Raw genomic sequence first — 16,921 nt, 5'->3', positions numbered from 1 at the left:
TAAACTAATAATAATTAGCTTAGGCTTTATTGACGCATAAGTTAATTTTAACGCATAGAAATATGCAGGTAAAGTGGAATAATTGTGCCTCACATTCATTTAGAGTAATGAAGTGTGGCAAGGCGGTCTACTTTCGCCAGCACTTTTTGATAAACTATGGATAATTGAATATAATAATATAATAATAAAGTATTAAGTGACTGTTGGACTGGATGTATTCTTGGTCAAACCAGTCAATCACTGCTATTTTTGATATGTCTGATATCAGGTAAGCTGATTTTCTTCCATGAGTTTCGTTGGTATTCAACAGATAATATTTGTTCTGATCATGGGCTTAGATATAATGTGCAGTATAGTACAAAAAATATGCAGAACGTAAGAAATGAGTGGTAATGATAAGTTGTATGCCCAATAAATACCTTAGTGAGAAATTCGGATAAACCTTTTTAGAACATATCTTACTTTTTTATATTGCTCCTTTGCAGATTAAGTTTAAGAAAGAGAGCCTATGTAAGCTTGCTGAAACAAGCAAAAAGCAGCAGTGCAAGTGATTTATTGTTTAATGCAACAGTACTGCTTTAATGAGAAATATGATGATTTACATAATATTATAAAGTTGTTGTCAAATCCTTACTGAAGCGGGGTATCAATCCCCTGTGAGGATGTATTAGTACATCTATTTTTCAGTGTGTACTGTACTTATTTGTATCATGTGTTTCTATCATTTGAACTAATGATAAACTATAATAAATGTTAACTTGAAGTATATATACATATATATATTAAACTACTACATAAAAAAATATATATTTAGGCCAAAAACTGACAAAGTTTAATAAAAATGATTGGTATCTTGATTCTATTAGAAATTATTGAATGATGATTATGACTAGAAATGACTGTAGATTTATACCAGTAGATTAATTACCTTTTAATTGATAAAACACCCTTTACTTAATAACATTTCAGTCATTTCTGTACTAGTGGGATTCATGCTGAAGGCCTGTTCATTAGAAGCGGGTCCTCTATAATACTGTAGTAGTTAAGAAGTAAAAGAACTTTCAAACAAAACGACTGAAATTTTCACAGTTAGTTTATTTCTCCAACATTAAAGCGCAAAAATTCATCAATAAGATTTTTTTTTCCATTCTTTTAAATACTACAACAACTGGCTAAAGAAAATAAATATGTTCATTTCACGACAAAAGTACAATCGTACCTCTTTGAATTGCAAAAATAGTTGAGCTAAACATAATGCTGGTTTTCAAGGTTTTTGCAGGCAGCTGCCAGGCAGTTTCCGTAGCACTTCCAGTGAGGTACGAGTACATACGCTTGGCACTATTAACTACCTCTTTTTCTCTCTTGGATGTCATGAACGTGTAGTGGAGGACAAAAGCGAGCTACATCCCCTTTGGTTCACTGAAAATCACTTTTTTCGGGTTAATAAAGTGCCTGTGCCCCTGAGAAAGATGTGATGAGAGCAGCTCTTCCGCTCACTGGACTTCCTCTTTGGATTCGTCGCTGACCTTTCCCTGTGAAGGGGAGAAAAGGTTTATACGTGTTATAAAGCCAATGTCATCGTCACGAATAAGTATGTTGTCATTGAGACATTTACAATGCCTACTTGTACGTTTCTGTTAATCCACGTGGAGTATTTTTCCTGCAGATACTGAGCACCTAAACCCAGCACGTAGGTCATGGGATGGTAGTGGACGCCTACAAGCTGACTGGTGGCCTCACAGACCAGAGCCACACTCACTTTCTGGTCTTTCTGCTCTGGAGGCACATCAGGAGAAACACTTCCACAGAGAGATTCCATCACTTTCTTGAAGAAGCCGTACGTGAGAGAGGACTGCAGCTTCTCGTGTAACACCTTGTCTTCTTTAATCTGCAGCAGAGGGTCAAAGACAGGACTAAATACATGTTTACAGTATATAGCACGTTTCACTCTTCTGTCTCAGGTGTCTGTTTTGTTTCGGGTTTAATATGCGCTAATTCTATTTTTGAGTATGCACAAATTTGGTTGGAAGCATAGCTACCCATATTTTTTTTTATGTAAAAAAAATATAAAAGGAGTATTTATTCATTTAAGGATATTATAAAAATATATACTGAGTGCTGTAATGGGGAAAATCACACTGAACTGGACAATATTATACAACATATTTTCATTCGTAACGATTATGTAATGGATTATTATTTATTTAATTTAAAGTCCGTTTTAAATGAAAATGGTTCTCTATGGTGCAGTTTAATGCAAGTTTCTTGTTTAAATATTAGTTTCGTGACAACAACAAACTATTAAAAATAAGACTAATCAAAAAAAAGTTACAAAGTTGACAATACTGAGATTAAACAAATAATATATAACATAAATCACACAAACACACGTGTATAAGCTTATATATGTGCTAGAATGTATAAGTGTACAAAATACAATGCATATTTAAATGTAAAGTTATTACATAAATACAAAAAAGTTATATTATGCAATTCATTACTCATTTCTTTTACTTTTTCGTGCTTAAATTGTGTCAGAATCTTGTCAAAAAAAGAATGAGAAGCATATAGGACAATATTCAAGTGCAGGTAACTATCTTTACAGACACCTAGTGGTCAGAATTGATAACTGGCCTTAAGTGACTAGATTCATTTGATTTCACCTTCTTGTCCAGTTTATCCCCATGTTCTCTGAGAAGCTCAACCAGCTTTTCCACAACATCTGCAGAGAGAACAGAGATGTGAAGCTAACTTTGCGCCCTCTTCTCTCAGGAAAGCGACTAAAAGCTCAGAAATCAGAAGAAAACTCACCATCAGAGTCTGGTTCTATATCACAGGGAGTAAACTGCACAGAGTCTGATATCTCTGTCAGATCACAGACCATGTCCTCCAGATCATCCGCTTTCTTATCATCTGAATCTGAGCGAAACAAATGCAGATGCTAGAATCTCCACAACTGGGACTATTTTAAAAGCAGCCACACACTCAGATCAATCTAATATCTCATACTCACAAGACAGCGTCGCTGGCTGCTGTACAGGTGATTCATTTGTCTGTGGTTTAATACACTTTATGAGGAAAGACAGTCTGGGCTTTCTTCCCTTTCTTTTTGGTTTGCTGCGATCTTCATCCGGCTGTGGTGAAGACGGGAGGGCTTCGGTGGGACGTCTCTTACGGGTGTATGCCATCAAGAGTTTGAACTCCAGACTGTCCGTCTCAAACGTCCGGGCATCACCGTTGCTGTGCTGTTGATCCCTGCTCAGATATGCAGATACTTCATCATACCGTAAGAACCAGGCTTACGTAAGTTTACTTATATTTAGTGCGCATTAATCACAACAAAATAAAAGTTTGCATAATACTGTATATTTGTGTGTTCTGTTTATGTATGTCTGTATACATTTTGATTTAATATTTACATGCATTTACAGATAATTTATATTATAAATATAATATATAAACAACCGATTTTTCTGATATATATATATATATATATATATATATATATATAGTATATATATATATATATATATATATATATATATATATATATATATATATATATATATATATATATATATATGCATTTGTTTTTATATACAAATAATAAATATACACAATGCACACTTATAGTATGTAAATTAATACTTTTATTTTGGATGCGATTAATCGTGAATGCTAGTTTGGCAGCACAAATTATATATTTTATCATTTATGTTTTTTAATAACTCAAGAATATTAGAAAATAATGTGAATATTAAGCGAGGTGTGTGTGAATAAACAGCAGATATGGGTTTAATTGAAACTGCACCAGATTTGTTAAACTTAATTTAATTATACTCTGGTTTACCTTTAAAACATTCGGATGCATTTTAAAAACATTTTTCGGTTTCTATATAACCGTTCTGAAAATTAACTACAAAAACAATAAACAACAATAAACAATAAACATTATCCGTGGTTTTGCATAAGGGATACACCAATGCAAATTTCAAATCCCTCTTCTTATATTAGTTATATATTTTATGATATTATACATATCTAAATCGCATATTCTTTGAACTTACATGTACTTAAACACGATAAGTTTGACAAGGAAGTGATTTATTGTAAGGTTACGTCTCAAGTAGTGAATGTGTCCGGGCATGTTCAGCAGCTCTGAACACCGCACGATTCTTTCAGCCTCCATAAGCTGAGACACAAATCACACGCGTGACTTGATGTTTGGTACATTTTAGATATATTTCTACATGTTAAAAAACATTCCTGTTCGAAGTCGGGGGACTGTGAACCAAATTGACCCGATCATCTTTAAGAAGCAATAGAATTACAGTCTGACACGGTTAACTGTTAACATGTTCTCTTGGTTAATAAATATAATGAAATACTTACATAACTCCGCGTTCAATGTCCGGGGTTTTCTCGGAGCAAAGCGAAGCTTCGGTACAGTATTTATGTGCTTGGGGGCGGGGCCAAAACAAAACGTCATCACCGAGTAAGTTAGAGGTGACTCAGAGTCAAATGATTCAACAGAAACTTCCCATCCGTCCCATTGATTCATTGTTGTTCATCAGAAAAGAGCCCAAACGGTAATATGACAAGATGTATTGGAGCGGTTTCTTTTAGGTATTATTTTAGGGTAATCTAGGACTGTCCACAAAACACACACACACACACAACACTGGTGCTTTCCATCCAACTGCCTTTTAATGAGAAACATTCCCAGTTTTGAGCTCGTGCAACGTGATATCTCCACATCTCCCCATCTCCACATCTACTCTGACCTCATACACACCTAAAATAGATATTTAGAAATTAGAAAAAAAACTAAAACATTCAAGTAGTCCCATCTTTTAGAGGATAAAAAAAAGAAAATACAACCATTGTACAATTTCATATTTTTCATATAACTTAAAAAAAAAAAAAAAGAGATAGAGAGAAAGAAATAATGCCATTTCATTACATAACCACTGAGGGGTAGAAACATCCAGAGAGGTAACAAAATTTCCATGCACAATAATGCTTTAAAATGATACTAGATAACACAGCAGATCACTCGTATGTAAATGGATCTCACCAAGGCTCAGCGTGATCCGGATTTTCATGCAGACCCGTCGCTGGGCATTTCCCCACATAAGTGATGTGACATGGACTAAGCATATGTTTGAAACGCCACACTTAACTCTCGCCGGCATTCTTTTGGTTTAGTCATTCATCTGTCAAACGCAACCGACTTGGCATTTTAGAAACCAATCAGCTGCCAACAATGGGAAAAAAAAAAAACACATCCGATTCCTTTGCTCGTCTCAAAACATTAATGTAATGTAATATTAAATAGATAAATGCACAAATGTCATCCATTCATATTGCATTGAATATGGCTCAGATCTTGTCTCGTCATGGTAAGATAATTTCACAATCACGCCACTGTAACGGCACACAAACAAAAACGTGAAAAGTCAGTAGTTTTGAGTTTTAAATCTCCGCCACGGTTCTGTCCGATGGTAAAAAATTCCCGGAAGAAGATCCTCCTCTATGTTTTTCCTCTCTGTGTGTCTTTGGCACACAACATCCGCCGCATAACAGCCTCCGTCTCTGGCATGTTTATACGCCTGCGATGCAACCGAACCCAATCCGTCTCTGAATAAATAGTTACAATAAATAAGAGCAATAAATAAATGCTAAAACCCCACAGCGACATCAGTGGAAAAACAACAGCTAGACACGATCCCGAGGACTCTCTCAGCCCGAGGCGCTCTCCATCCCTTCCCCTTCTCCTCTCACGCTCTCTCGTTCTTTCTCTGCGAGTGCGAGCGGGCGCTCGGAGCAGTGCAGACAGCCACTTTCTGTGGGTAAAAATCTTCCCGACTCTAAACGCGTGAGCCCGTTCATACAGCCGTCTCCAGGTCCTCGTGCGCCGCCGGCTCCTCCACCGCCCGGCTCTCCATGAGAGACGCCAGCTCCGAGTTCCCGGCCTCCAGGGCGCAGTCCTTAGGGGTTTTTCCCTGAGGAGGACAACGGGACAATCGAGACGAGTCTCACACCGCGCGTCAAAACAAACAGCAAACACAAAGAGATTCTCACTAGGAAGTTAGTTTTGCTGAGGGAAGCCCCGGCCTCCAGCAGACGCCTGCACACCTCCACATGCTGCCGGGACGCTGCTTTGTGCAATGCGGTATCGCCTCTGGAAAAAAGGAAACCAAGGCTAATCAAATTCCCGTTTACGCCAGTAACGCGCAAATAATCCGATTAGACCGCAGATACATACGTGTCTCTGTCAGTTAAATCCAACATCAGCTTTGAGCCTGAAAAAAAAAACAGAATCCTGGTATTAAAATACTGCGTGCCGGTGATACGAGATTAGATATAAACTTATTGTTAGTAATAGCATGGATGTTAGTATGGTAACACTTTAAAATAAGGTTCATGAGTTAACGTTAGTAAAAAAACATTAGGTATTTACATATACATAATAAATATATACAGTACACACACACTTTATGTAAACAAAAAGATTTATTTTGAATGTGATTAATCGCCATTGTATGACAGCAATAATACACACACACACACATATATATATATGATTTAAAACATAAAAAGTAATAGATAAAATATAAAATAAAAATGTATTTTAATAATTTATGTCTCCAGTATTATGTCACAAACGTTTTTAAAAAATCAAATAATTATAAAATAAACGATTATTAAAATACGGAATTAATTCGATCTGATTTCTTAAGCACTTTGACATTTAGGACATTTAGAAATATCGCTTGGCATTTAAAAACGCGTGTGATGTATTTGGACATTTAAGACATTTAAAAATGCAACGTGACATTTAGAAGCATTTAAACTTTAAAAACATAATTGGATTTTTACATATGCATATAAAACAATATTTTATATTTCGTTTTATGCACCAAAGCGTATTCGGACATCTAATTTAAAACCCAAAACCCAAAATATTTTTGTAAATATGCATGTAATATAAAACACATACGTTTTATCTGATGGGATTTGATTATCGATCACACTTGAATTGTGTTTTTATTTCTTTATTTTGATTTGATTTGATTTGTATTTTGGGGAAACAGCATATTTAGAAACCGTTCTTTGCTCTTAGCTGCTTTTGGTTTTGGTTAGCCACTGGATTGCAACTCACGCTCCGAATTTTCCCTTCTGTCCCAGCTGAGCATATGACAAAGAGACTTTGAACTCAAACACAGGAGTGTGTGTGCCTATGGGCTCGTCCCTTACTCACCGTTCTCCAGAATAAACCTCACGATCTCCGTGTGGCCGGTTTGGGCGGCCAGGTGCAGCGCGGTGCAGCCCGTAGAGTCCCGCACCAGCAGGCTGACTCCAGCCGAGCAGCAGCCCGACACCTGAGACACGACGGACAGAGTTACTGCTTTCAGTCACGCTGAGCATGTGCTTTGTGCTCCACCCTGCCCAGTCGCTTCTCCAAAACACATTCCACTTTTCTAAACTCACGCAATAAGGAGACGTAACAAATCTTACCGCCTCGACGTCTCCTTTGACAGCAGCCGACAGGAGAGCTGTCAGGAAAGCCATTGAGATTCAGTTAAAACGATAAGTAATGGTGACGCGTGAGCTAGCAAGTATCCAAAGAAAAGCATGACATGTGGGAATTTCTAAGGTCGATGACTTTGCTTTGTCACATGACCTCTGACAGGCATTTCTAATCAGTCCAGACTTGTCACCGCTTCAGAGAAATATCCATGTTTGTACTTTACCTTGTTCGTCTGAGGTCAGGGGAACCCTGCAATAAGAAAGCCAGAGAAATAATAAAAGATACGTTTCGTTGAGCAATCGGCGAGCTATAAACCTGTCGGGAACAAAGAAGGTATGGATGAGTCTCACCCAGAACTGGGCTCCACCACCACGTCTGGCATCCCTGGGGCCCGGACCTGGCTCACCGCTGGGGCCTCGTGGTCCAGGATGAAAACCTCATCCTGGCATATCTCGGTCACAAAGTGCAGGTGCTCCTGTTCACACGCACACATTACGCACAGATTATGCTTCCTGCTGGCATTCATTTTTTTTATAAGGCATATGGTATGGTCGTAATACCTGAGCTTTGTCTATGCGATAGAAGCGGTCAGCTGATGTTGCTGGAAACAGAATAAGCGGGTGAATTACTGCAGAGTGTTTTCTGACACAGTGAAGTTCAGTACAGGTGAAGTGACTCACAGTCGAGAAAGCTCCAGTTTGGTGAGAGTCTGTGTGCAGAACTGGGCCGGGGCAGACCTGTGCACTCATCCTGACACAACCATCAAAAACTTTATTAAAATCCGGTGTAAATATGTTACATTTTTCTATTCATTGTTATCATTACAAAGCAAATGATTTCAATTCTGTTGTAAATGTATTTTATTATTGTGGGATCATTACAAACCTGAAATAATTAAATACTGACATATATTTTAAATGTTTATTTTATTAAGTTATCATTACAAAATTAAATGATTTAAATTCCTATGTGTATGTTTTGTATTATTACGTTATCATTCCAAAATTGACATTTTTAAATACTGATGAGAATATGTAAAATATTTATTTTATCGGGTTATCATTTAATAATATATTTCAACTTTTTCTAATATATATTTAAAATATATATTTACTGTTTTAAATATTTTTTACTATTATCTAATCATTCCAAAATGGAAATATGTAATATGAAATATGAGACTTTAAATATTTGAGATTTTAAATATTTACAAAATGTTATATTCTTTTAAAATTCAGGTGTGAATATTTTAACATTTTTATATTTACAGTTATTACAAAATAAAATAATTAAAATATTTTGAATATATATATTTTATTAAGTTATTACAAAATGTATAAATTCAGGTAATGTGTATATTAATTTTTATAAATCGTTTGATCATGCTGTGGTTCTTAAAATATATTTTATCGCTGGTACTAATTATTTTAATAGTAAATATGGTAATATTTAGCCAAAACTATTTGTTAATTCTGTCCAATTGCATGGAGGTCTTCACCTGGTAGTGTACTCTGTGTCCGGTAGAGGGCGCCTGATGCAGATCCTGCCAGACGCATAAAGTTATAACAAAATATCAACCTTGAAATAATTAAACACTACAGAATGACAAACAAAATTCAGCTGTAAGCACCAGCAGCGTATTCGTATCGTATTGATTCGGTGCTCAATGAAATCAGTGTGACAGGAGCATCATGGGAAGCGCTCACCTCCTGCAGTCTGTCAATGTACAATCGACAGGTTTCCAGATCACAGTCTCCTCTCACCACCACGATGCCAACAGGAGTCGCTGAGTGAGCGCGCACACACACACACACACACACACACACACACACATCCTATTCACCTGTTCTACAGCAGCACTGCATAATAACATGAATGACGGGCAGTTTTCTGATTGGCTTACAGATGTCCCGCAGACGCTCCTTGTCGAACTGCATGCTCTCGTACTCCTGCAGGCCGATGCGGTTCACACGCAGACGCAGACGCTCGGGGACGGCGTGAGGGCTGCGGGACGCAGACGACAACCAGTGAGACAAAAGGTGGAGGTGGAGCAGGCATGCTCTCAGCTTTATCTTCTGCTTGCTGATAGTGCTCACAGGAACTACATGAATGATACCGGTTCATAACGAATAACGATGAAAACGTAATATCTCAATAATCTCAAACAATGACAAGAGGAGTGAAAATGAGCTTCACATAAAGACAGATAAAAATGCTTTTGGTGGCCATTTGGTCTTTTTAGACCAAATCTGTCATCTTTTTCCCAAATCAACATGATTGACTCAGAATCATTACATATGCACATTAATCACTTTTTACTATTATTTCTGTGACCTTTAATACATTAACAAATTAGTTTATTGCGTTTCCTATATGCAATATTTTAGAAAAGCATCCAAAAACAGCTGTGCATTCCATATAATTAATAATGCAGATATAGACAAAAAGTCAATTAAATAAACATAAAATAAAGATTATAAAAACTGCTGCTATTTCTATTTATTTTATTGCAATATTTGAAAACATTGTTTTAATTAAACAAGAATAATTAAAAATCCTTGTTGTTTTTTTTTTTTTTAATTTACAAATATTAAAAATTACAAATTATAAAAATAAAAACATATAGTCAAATATTTATAATGAAATAATTAATATAATATTATAATTATATAAAAAGTATTATTATGAAATGTAAACAATAATAAATGACAAATAAATATCGACAAGAACAAAAAATAGACCTATATCATTTTATTTTAGTGTAAACTGTATAAATAAATTCATAATATTACTTTATATTATATATGCATAATCTATCTATCTATAACCGAACTATTTAAATAAAATATAAATATAAATTCTATATTCAATTTATATTATATTAACTCTGATTATAAATACAAAGCATTTCTTCGTCTGATTGGTGTAAAATAAGAGCAGAAACTATTATATTGTTTTTCATTTCATGTTGATTTTAAGATGAACTGTGAGCCGAGTGTAAAAGACAAACACTCATGAGTGAGGGCCCTCGACTCACACAGATACACACCGTGTGTGTGTGCGTGTGTGTGTGTGTGTGTACTTACACAGAGAAGGAGTCTGGGGGAGCAGAGAGGCGGCGCAGGTCGGCTGCGCACACTTTCTGAATGCTGCTTCAGAGCAGCCACACGGGAACAGCACAGCCAAGCCAGTCAGCACAGAGACACAGAGACAGAGACAGAGAGACGGAGAGGTGACAGACACACGCGTGAAGGGCGGCCGGTAATTAAGACAAAGAAAGAAAAAGAAAGAAAAGCCCACTGAGAGCAGCACAGAAAGCAGAACCAGCACATGTAGATTAGATCAAGCACACACACTGTTAGACTGTTAGTTACACACACTAACATCTCTCTGTGTGTGTGTGTGTGTGTGTGTGTGTGTGTGCTTTTTTAAATGCACCATTGTTTGAATTAAAACGTATTTAGTAGTGCTGTCAAATGATTAAATCACTTTTTTTGCTTGCATGATATATGTGTGTGTACTGAGTTTATTTATTATGCATATATAAATTCACGCCCATGCATGTATATATTTAGGACAAAATATGTTATGTTTATATATTAAATATATTTATAATATAATATAAATTATAGCAATATAAACATGTAAATACATGCACATATTTTCAAAATATATACTGTATGTGTGTGAATTTATATGTGCTACTAAAAAATAGACACACCTACACACACAAACACATTTTTTGTTGCTACAAATTAAATATGTTTGGTATATTATTTTTTGTAATAATAATAATATACCTACTAGTAATCATAATCAAAACAACAAATGTTTCTTGAGCAGCAAAGCAGCATATTAATATTATTTCTGAAGGATCGTGTGGCACTGGAGTAATAATGATGAAAATTCAGATTTGATCACAGAAATAAATTACATTTTAAAATTATATTCAGATAGAAGAAAGTTATTCAAAACTGTAATAATATATTTTACAAAACTCTTTATTTTTTATTGTATTGTATGCAGTCTTTTCTTTAAATAAGAAATGATCTTATCGACCCCAAGCTTTTTAATTATTATTTTAAATAAGTGTTCCATTGATGTATGGTTTATTAGGATAGGACTATTTGAAAATATGGAATCTAAATATTGAAAAAAAAAATCAGTTCTTAGTAAGTTCTTAGCAATATATATTGCTGATCACCAATTAAGTTTTGTTATATTTATGGTAGGAAATTTACTAAATATCTTCATGGAAAATGATCTTTACTTACAGTAAAAATGATAGTAGTGATTTCTGGCAAAAAAAAAATCAATCCTTTTACCCATACAACGTATTGTTGCTACAAATATACCCGTGCTACGTATGACAGCTTTTGTGCTCCAGGGTCACACGTATTTATTCTCTTTTTTTTTTGGAAAACCATAAAAACATAACTAATAGCAGAGACAGGACCCCTGCAGACCCTCACAGCAGTGGAGGAGTAAGAGCGCACGCAGCAAAACAAGAACAACTCTCTAAATCTATGAAACGGCAGACTGAGGAGCCGGGACTCACTCGTTGAGCAGCGGCACAGACGTGCGTCTCTTGCTCTTCTGCACCATGTTGGCCTGGTTCCTCAGAGAGATGCGGAGCGTGGAGGGCGCGAGGCGGCATGGCTCCCCGTCCACCTGCACCGGCAGGGTCTTGAAGGTGCTGAGGACCACCTCCCTGCACTGATGCAGCCGCTCGCCGTGACCTCCCACCTGCAGCGCCGCCTTGAGGAGAAGACGACACACACACTGATTGGTTGCTAAATGATGTTGTGATGTCAGACATCATTGCGTAGTTATGAAGCAAAAATGTGTCACTACATTAAATCACAGCAAAAAAAAGTTTTATATACATTCATTTAGATTTGTTTTTAATTGATCGCGTCCAAAATAAGTTTTTGTGTACATAATATATGAGTGTGTACTGCACGTATTTATTATTTATGTGTATGTATATTGAAAATATTTAGATGCATATATTTATAGTCATATAATTGATATCATATATAAATATATTTAATATAAAAACTTAATGTGTGTTTGCTGTGTATATTTATTATGTAATCAAAAACCTTTTTTCGGATGTGATTAATTGTTTCACAGCACAAAAAAATGCTAAATATGATATTAAAATAGATATAAGCAAAATTATTTTTTAAATGCAACACTAAATTATTATTGAACACATTGGAAGCATTTAAATTATTTCTTTTTTTATTAGCTAATAAACTACACATCCCAAACTATTGTAGTTTTTTAAAGCAGTGTATTAGTAGTAAGTGTGCTAAGAAATAGGACACAATCTACTATATTAATATTAAGGATATAACTTATATAAGCAGATAACTTATTTCACGTGATGTGTGCACTGCTTTGGCTGTCATTTAGATATTGCGTGCCTTTTCATCGTTCGAGTCATTTATCAGAAGTTGTTAAAACTTGCCAAATAAGTTTTTTGCTAGACGCTTTGGAAAGAAAGAGTCGCTAGGGTAGTGTGATAAGTTGCTAAAGAAGTAGCCAAGGGGCTCACCAGCGAGGCCATGGTGAAGCCGATCACCTCGATGCAGCCGTCGTCGTGCCTCTGAGGCTCAAAGTCCCGGTGGTCTCCCGTGTTCCCCCACGGCATGGTACCTGCACAGTACCTACAGACAGCAGAGTGAGGAAAAACTGAGCTCGGGTCAGAACCGGACTGAACATAAAACCTGACAGTGAGGAAACGTGACATTTGGGTCCTCACAGCTTACTACTGACAGAATTAACGTTATTGAACTTTTTGACATTATTTAAATATATATATATATATATATATATATATATATATATATATATATATGATCAATGTGTAATGCAAATGTTTTAAATATATATATATATATATATATATATATATATATATATATATATATATATATATATATATATATATATATATACACAGTATATATTTTTCATAATTACATTTAATACATTTTAAACAAATGCTGTAACATACAGCGCTTCGGTGCAAGTACTTTTGATATTTTATGTAGCTTCCGAGCAAATGCTGAATCATTTTTTCCCACATCCAGCCCTATTATTTTGTGACATTTCCCTTCTTATATAGTTTAAACTTTAACTTGATCTTTCTGAAATCATATTTGAGGAAGTGACATCACATAAGTCAGAAGTTTCTCTTCATCAGCACTTCATTATAGCCACCCTTATTAGAACTGACCTTTTCACGTTCAACGTTTTAACAGTTTTATGAGAAAAACTTCACAGTAATTATTTGTACAGTTTTATTCTTGGCACTAAGTACACAAATAATGTGTTTGCTAAAGCCGTTATTAGCGGTTTTGCACTGACCTTCGACCCAAACACATTTCCAGTGTACCAGACTTGATGAAAAAACATGTTTTCAAAGAGAGCTGTCGTATTTTTTTAGTTGTATACTTAAAACTCAGAATATCTATGCAATATAAGCACAATGTATTCTCTGTGTAATGCATTTAAACTTGATCTAATTTATCATGTTGCTATCCTCATTGACATATTCAACATACCTATCCAGCTCAAGTAATAGAAAATATATGATAATAATAATAGATTTAAGTTATATATATGATCATGCATTTAAATTTGAGTTAAATGCAATGTTAAAACTAGACAAATTCACAGTGAAAGGAAATGCTAATATTATTTTAGTAAATGGCAAATCTAGGTAACATAGTTTAATAAAAAATGCTTTATAAAAATATTTTTACATATATAAAATATTTTAAATATTAGATCTGCCTTGTGAATTCCTTTTTAAATATCTAAATATGTTTAAATAAAAACTAATATATATATATATATATATATATATATATATATATATATATATATATATAATTTAAAATAACTAAATATGAAACAATATGTAATATTAATAAACATAAAATACTTCAATATTTTTATTATCCAAATATGCTTAAACTATGGAATGTATTTTTAAAAACATTTAATTTTTAAATATTTAAAATGGATAAATAATACTTATATTTATATACTTATATTTATATATGCATAAATATACACAGTACACATACATATATTATGTAAATAAAAACTTATGGATGTAATTAATCGTTTGACAGCGACCCCGTGTTTGTTTTCTGCCGGCCCGTGTCCTGTTTTACTCTGTGATTGATATCTGCCTGCCTCTGACCTTCTGCCTGTTACGCACTGGATTTCTCGTATTATCGCTTGTTCCTGTCTACCCTGCATTAAAATAATTATATCTGTGTGTGTGTGTGTGTGTTTTATTACTAACGGAGAGATGCTACCAGAATCTATGATTAAAAACGGACATAAACGGCACATTTCCCTGAGCTCGAGCCTTATTTTTGCGCGCACCTGGGTATATTCAAGAAGACGATGCACTGAAACTTCAGCTCCTGGATCTTGGGTGTGAGATCCGTACCGTCACACTGCCAATAAAGAGAGAAAATAATTACAAAGAAGAAGATCAGGTGAACAAGGGTAAAGTTAGCATGAGAGGACAGGTCCTGTCAAAGCACGGTTTCTTACTCACCACCACCCTGACGTGCTTGGACAGGTCCCTGGAGCTCCGCTGGAGGAAGTCAGAGAAGGCCGCCTGAGGGGACAAAACTACACGTCACACACACACGCACACACACACACACTCACTCAGTCCGTCAGACAGAAGAGCACTCGGCCTACCCCTGCATAGAACATCTTGTTACGGAAGCGACTGTTGAATTTCTCGGGATTGGCTTCTGTGAAGGAACACAATGAAAACGATTAGGACTGAAACAAAGAACGCGTGCATTTTCTTAAAGACAAGAAATCATTTCAAATGTACTTCAACTTATAAGTAGTTAACCAATCATAATAATCATAAAATATATTGCAAAAAGTTTATTGTATCTATTGCACCTACCTAAAATACATATTAGTTGCTTTTTAGAATGCATTTTACTAGAATATTAGGCATTTATTAATGCTAATTAAGCACATATTAAAGTCATATTCAGTAAAAGACAAGCTTATTTTTAGATTTTTAAGATAGTTGTTTAAAATATTAAGACATAGATAGGACTAAATCATTAAGACACGTGTCATAAAAATATTAAGACAATATTTCATGTATATCATTTTTATATATATAATTGTTATATAATATTAAAATGTATTTTATAATATTTACAAAAAAATGACAGCATTAAGACTATAGTATTAATATTTAGGTGTCTTGTAAAAAAACATTATTTTAAATGTTAAGATATATTTTTAAATAATAATAAATAATAATTAAATCATGTTTTTTTTTTTATCTAAAATCTGAAGGCATTAAGACTAAAATATGAACACTTTTTTAATTTGGATGTTGACATATCTATTTTTATATTTAGAACTAAAATACATAGAAGAATATCAGAACTTTTATTTTATTTATATAAGTAGTGCAAGCTGCGGTCTCCGTCCTCTGACCTCTGGACTCGTGGAACTCCAAGGTGACGTGAGCATCAAAGCCGAGGCTGAAGTAGTTATTGAACACGTTTAGAGGAAGCTGAGAACACACACACACACACACACACAGAGAGAAACACATCAGCAGAGTATATAAACGTCACCCAGTCTCAGTGTGTCAGTATGAAGCAGCGCTCACCTTCTGCGTTCCCTCCTCGGTCTGAACGGACACGCGCTCCAGCTGCAGATTCCAGCGGTCCAGCTGCACCACCGTCCCGTCCTCCACGTGACACAAGACCTTTGACACCGGCTCGTCCGTGTAACCCTGAAACGTCACAAAACAAACATCACATACCTGACATCAAAAGAATCGATTAGGTCGTTGCATCCACTTCATTGATAATAACAGACCTCGGATTGAGGCATGGGGAAAAAAACCTGGGAGACTCCAGATTGCACAGACAGTGCTTCTCCAGACAAATAATGAGCAGCATTTATCAGCTGTGATCGGCCAATCACAGCAGCCCATTGATAATTCTGCAGCAAACTTTACATACGTAATATGAATTTGAATTGTGTTGTTTTAATTAAAAAAAACATAAACCTTTTTGTAGATATTAAGACATAAAAATATATATTTTTAATAAATAAAAATATTTAGATATACCAACATTTAGCCATATATTTTATTCAATTTTAGACTATTAAAAATGAATGTATTTTTTTTTAAATATTTAGATTTTTAAACATACTCAGAACATATTTATCTCGAAATATTTAAGACATTTTAAAAGAGCATAAAAACATTTTCATAAATATTAAGATATTTACAACAAATTAGGTTTTTAAGATTTTTAGTTTTTTTTGTATTTAGACATTAATTATTAAATTAAAGCTTAC

At 34.7% G+C, this 16,921-nt stretch overlaps 2 protein-coding genes across 14 annotated transcripts in view; both read right to left on the bottom strand.

Moving 5' to 3' along the window:
* Positions 1-1,075: 1,075 nt before the first annotated feature.
* Positions 1,076-5,875, bottom strand: LOC122342464 (apoptosis facilitator Bcl-2-like protein 14). Of its 3 annotated transcripts, none has more exons than XM_043236283.1 (6): positions 4,393-5,875; positions 3,014-3,274; positions 2,812-2,919; positions 2,664-2,722; positions 1,616-1,888; positions 1,076-1,532 (listed from the first exon to the last, which is right to left on the bottom strand). In XM_043236283.1, the coding sequence occupies exons 1-6, from the start codon at positions 4,559-4,561 to the stop codon at positions 1,494-1,496; spliced, it is 909 nt and encodes a 302-aa protein (XP_043092218.1). In that variant the 5' UTR covers positions 4,562-5,875; the 3' UTR covers positions 1,076-1,493. The 3 variants fall into 3 exon arrangements, with proteins under 3 accessions (XP_043092218.1, XP_043092219.1, XP_043092220.1); XM_043236284.1 differs by having other exon boundaries at positions 1,625-1,888; positions 4,393-5,870; XM_043236285.1 differs by having other exon boundaries at positions 3,014-3,255; positions 4,393-4,542.
* dgki (diacylglycerol kinase, iota) overlaps positions 4,686-16,921 on the bottom strand; it is a 39,304-nt gene continuing 27,068 nt past the window's right edge. For 7 of the 11 annotated variants that reach the window (XM_043236268.1, XM_043236277.1, XM_043236270.1 and 4 more), the window contains 20 exons: positions 16,221-16,346; positions 16,043-16,121; positions 15,272-15,327; positions 15,123-15,185; positions 14,945-15,018; positions 13,098-13,209; positions 12,093-12,292; positions 10,621-10,686; positions 9,438-9,538; positions 9,241-9,320; positions 9,033-9,077; positions 8,215-8,284; positions 8,095-8,135; positions 7,885-8,009; positions 7,758-7,783; positions 7,522-7,559; positions 7,265-7,385; positions 6,269-6,305; positions 6,085-6,184; positions 4,686-6,005 (listed from right to left, as the gene is read on the bottom strand). In XM_043236268.1, coding sequence (XP_043092203.1) covers positions 5,889-6,005; positions 6,085-6,184; positions 6,269-6,305; positions 7,265-7,385; positions 7,522-7,559; positions 7,758-7,783; positions 7,885-8,009; positions 8,095-8,135; positions 8,215-8,284; positions 9,033-9,077; positions 9,241-9,320; positions 9,438-9,538; positions 10,621-10,686; positions 12,093-12,292; positions 13,098-13,209; positions 14,945-15,018; positions 15,123-15,185; positions 15,272-15,327; positions 16,043-16,121; positions 16,221-16,346 — 1,677 coding nt within the window. In that variant the 3' untranslated portion in view covers positions 4,686-5,888. The remainder of the gene's footprint in view (positions 6,006-6,084; positions 6,185-6,268; positions 6,306-7,264; positions 7,386-7,521; positions 7,560-7,757; positions 7,784-7,884; positions 8,010-8,094; positions 8,136-8,214; positions 8,285-9,032; positions 9,078-9,240; positions 9,321-9,437; positions 9,539-10,620; positions 10,687-12,092; positions 12,293-13,097; positions 13,210-14,944; positions 15,019-15,122; positions 15,186-15,271; positions 15,328-16,042; positions 16,122-16,220; positions 16,347-16,921) is intronic. The other 4 variants (XM_043236269.1, XM_043236272.1, XM_043236274.1 and 1 more) reach the window with 2 other exon arrangements.

Source organism: Puntigrus tetrazona, chromosome 4 (assembly GCF_018831695.1).
Source record: "Puntigrus tetrazona isolate hp1 chromosome 4, ASM1883169v1, whole genome shotgun sequence".
NCBI lineage: Eukaryota > Metazoa > Chordata > Actinopteri > Cypriniformes > Cyprinidae > Puntigrus > Puntigrus tetrazona.
The sequence above is the reverse complement of the archived record's forward strand: the minus strand, read 5'-3'. Positions and strand labels throughout refer to the sequence as shown.

Bases quoted from the DNA above. Each gene is read 5' to 3' on its own strand.
- LOC122342464 (XM_043236283.1), bottom strand. From the start codon at position 4,561: ATGAATCAATGGGACGGATGGGAAGTTTCTGTTGAATCATTTGACTCT. The intron at 2,920-3,013 runs GTGAGTATGAGA...TGTTTCGCTCAG, and splicing joins GCAGCCAGCGACGCTGTCTT to ATTCAGATGATAAGAAAGCG. The intron at 1,889-2,663 runs GTGAAATCAAAT...CCTCTGCTGCAG, and splicing joins GGGATAAACTGGACAAGAAG to ATTAAAGAAGACAAGGTGTT.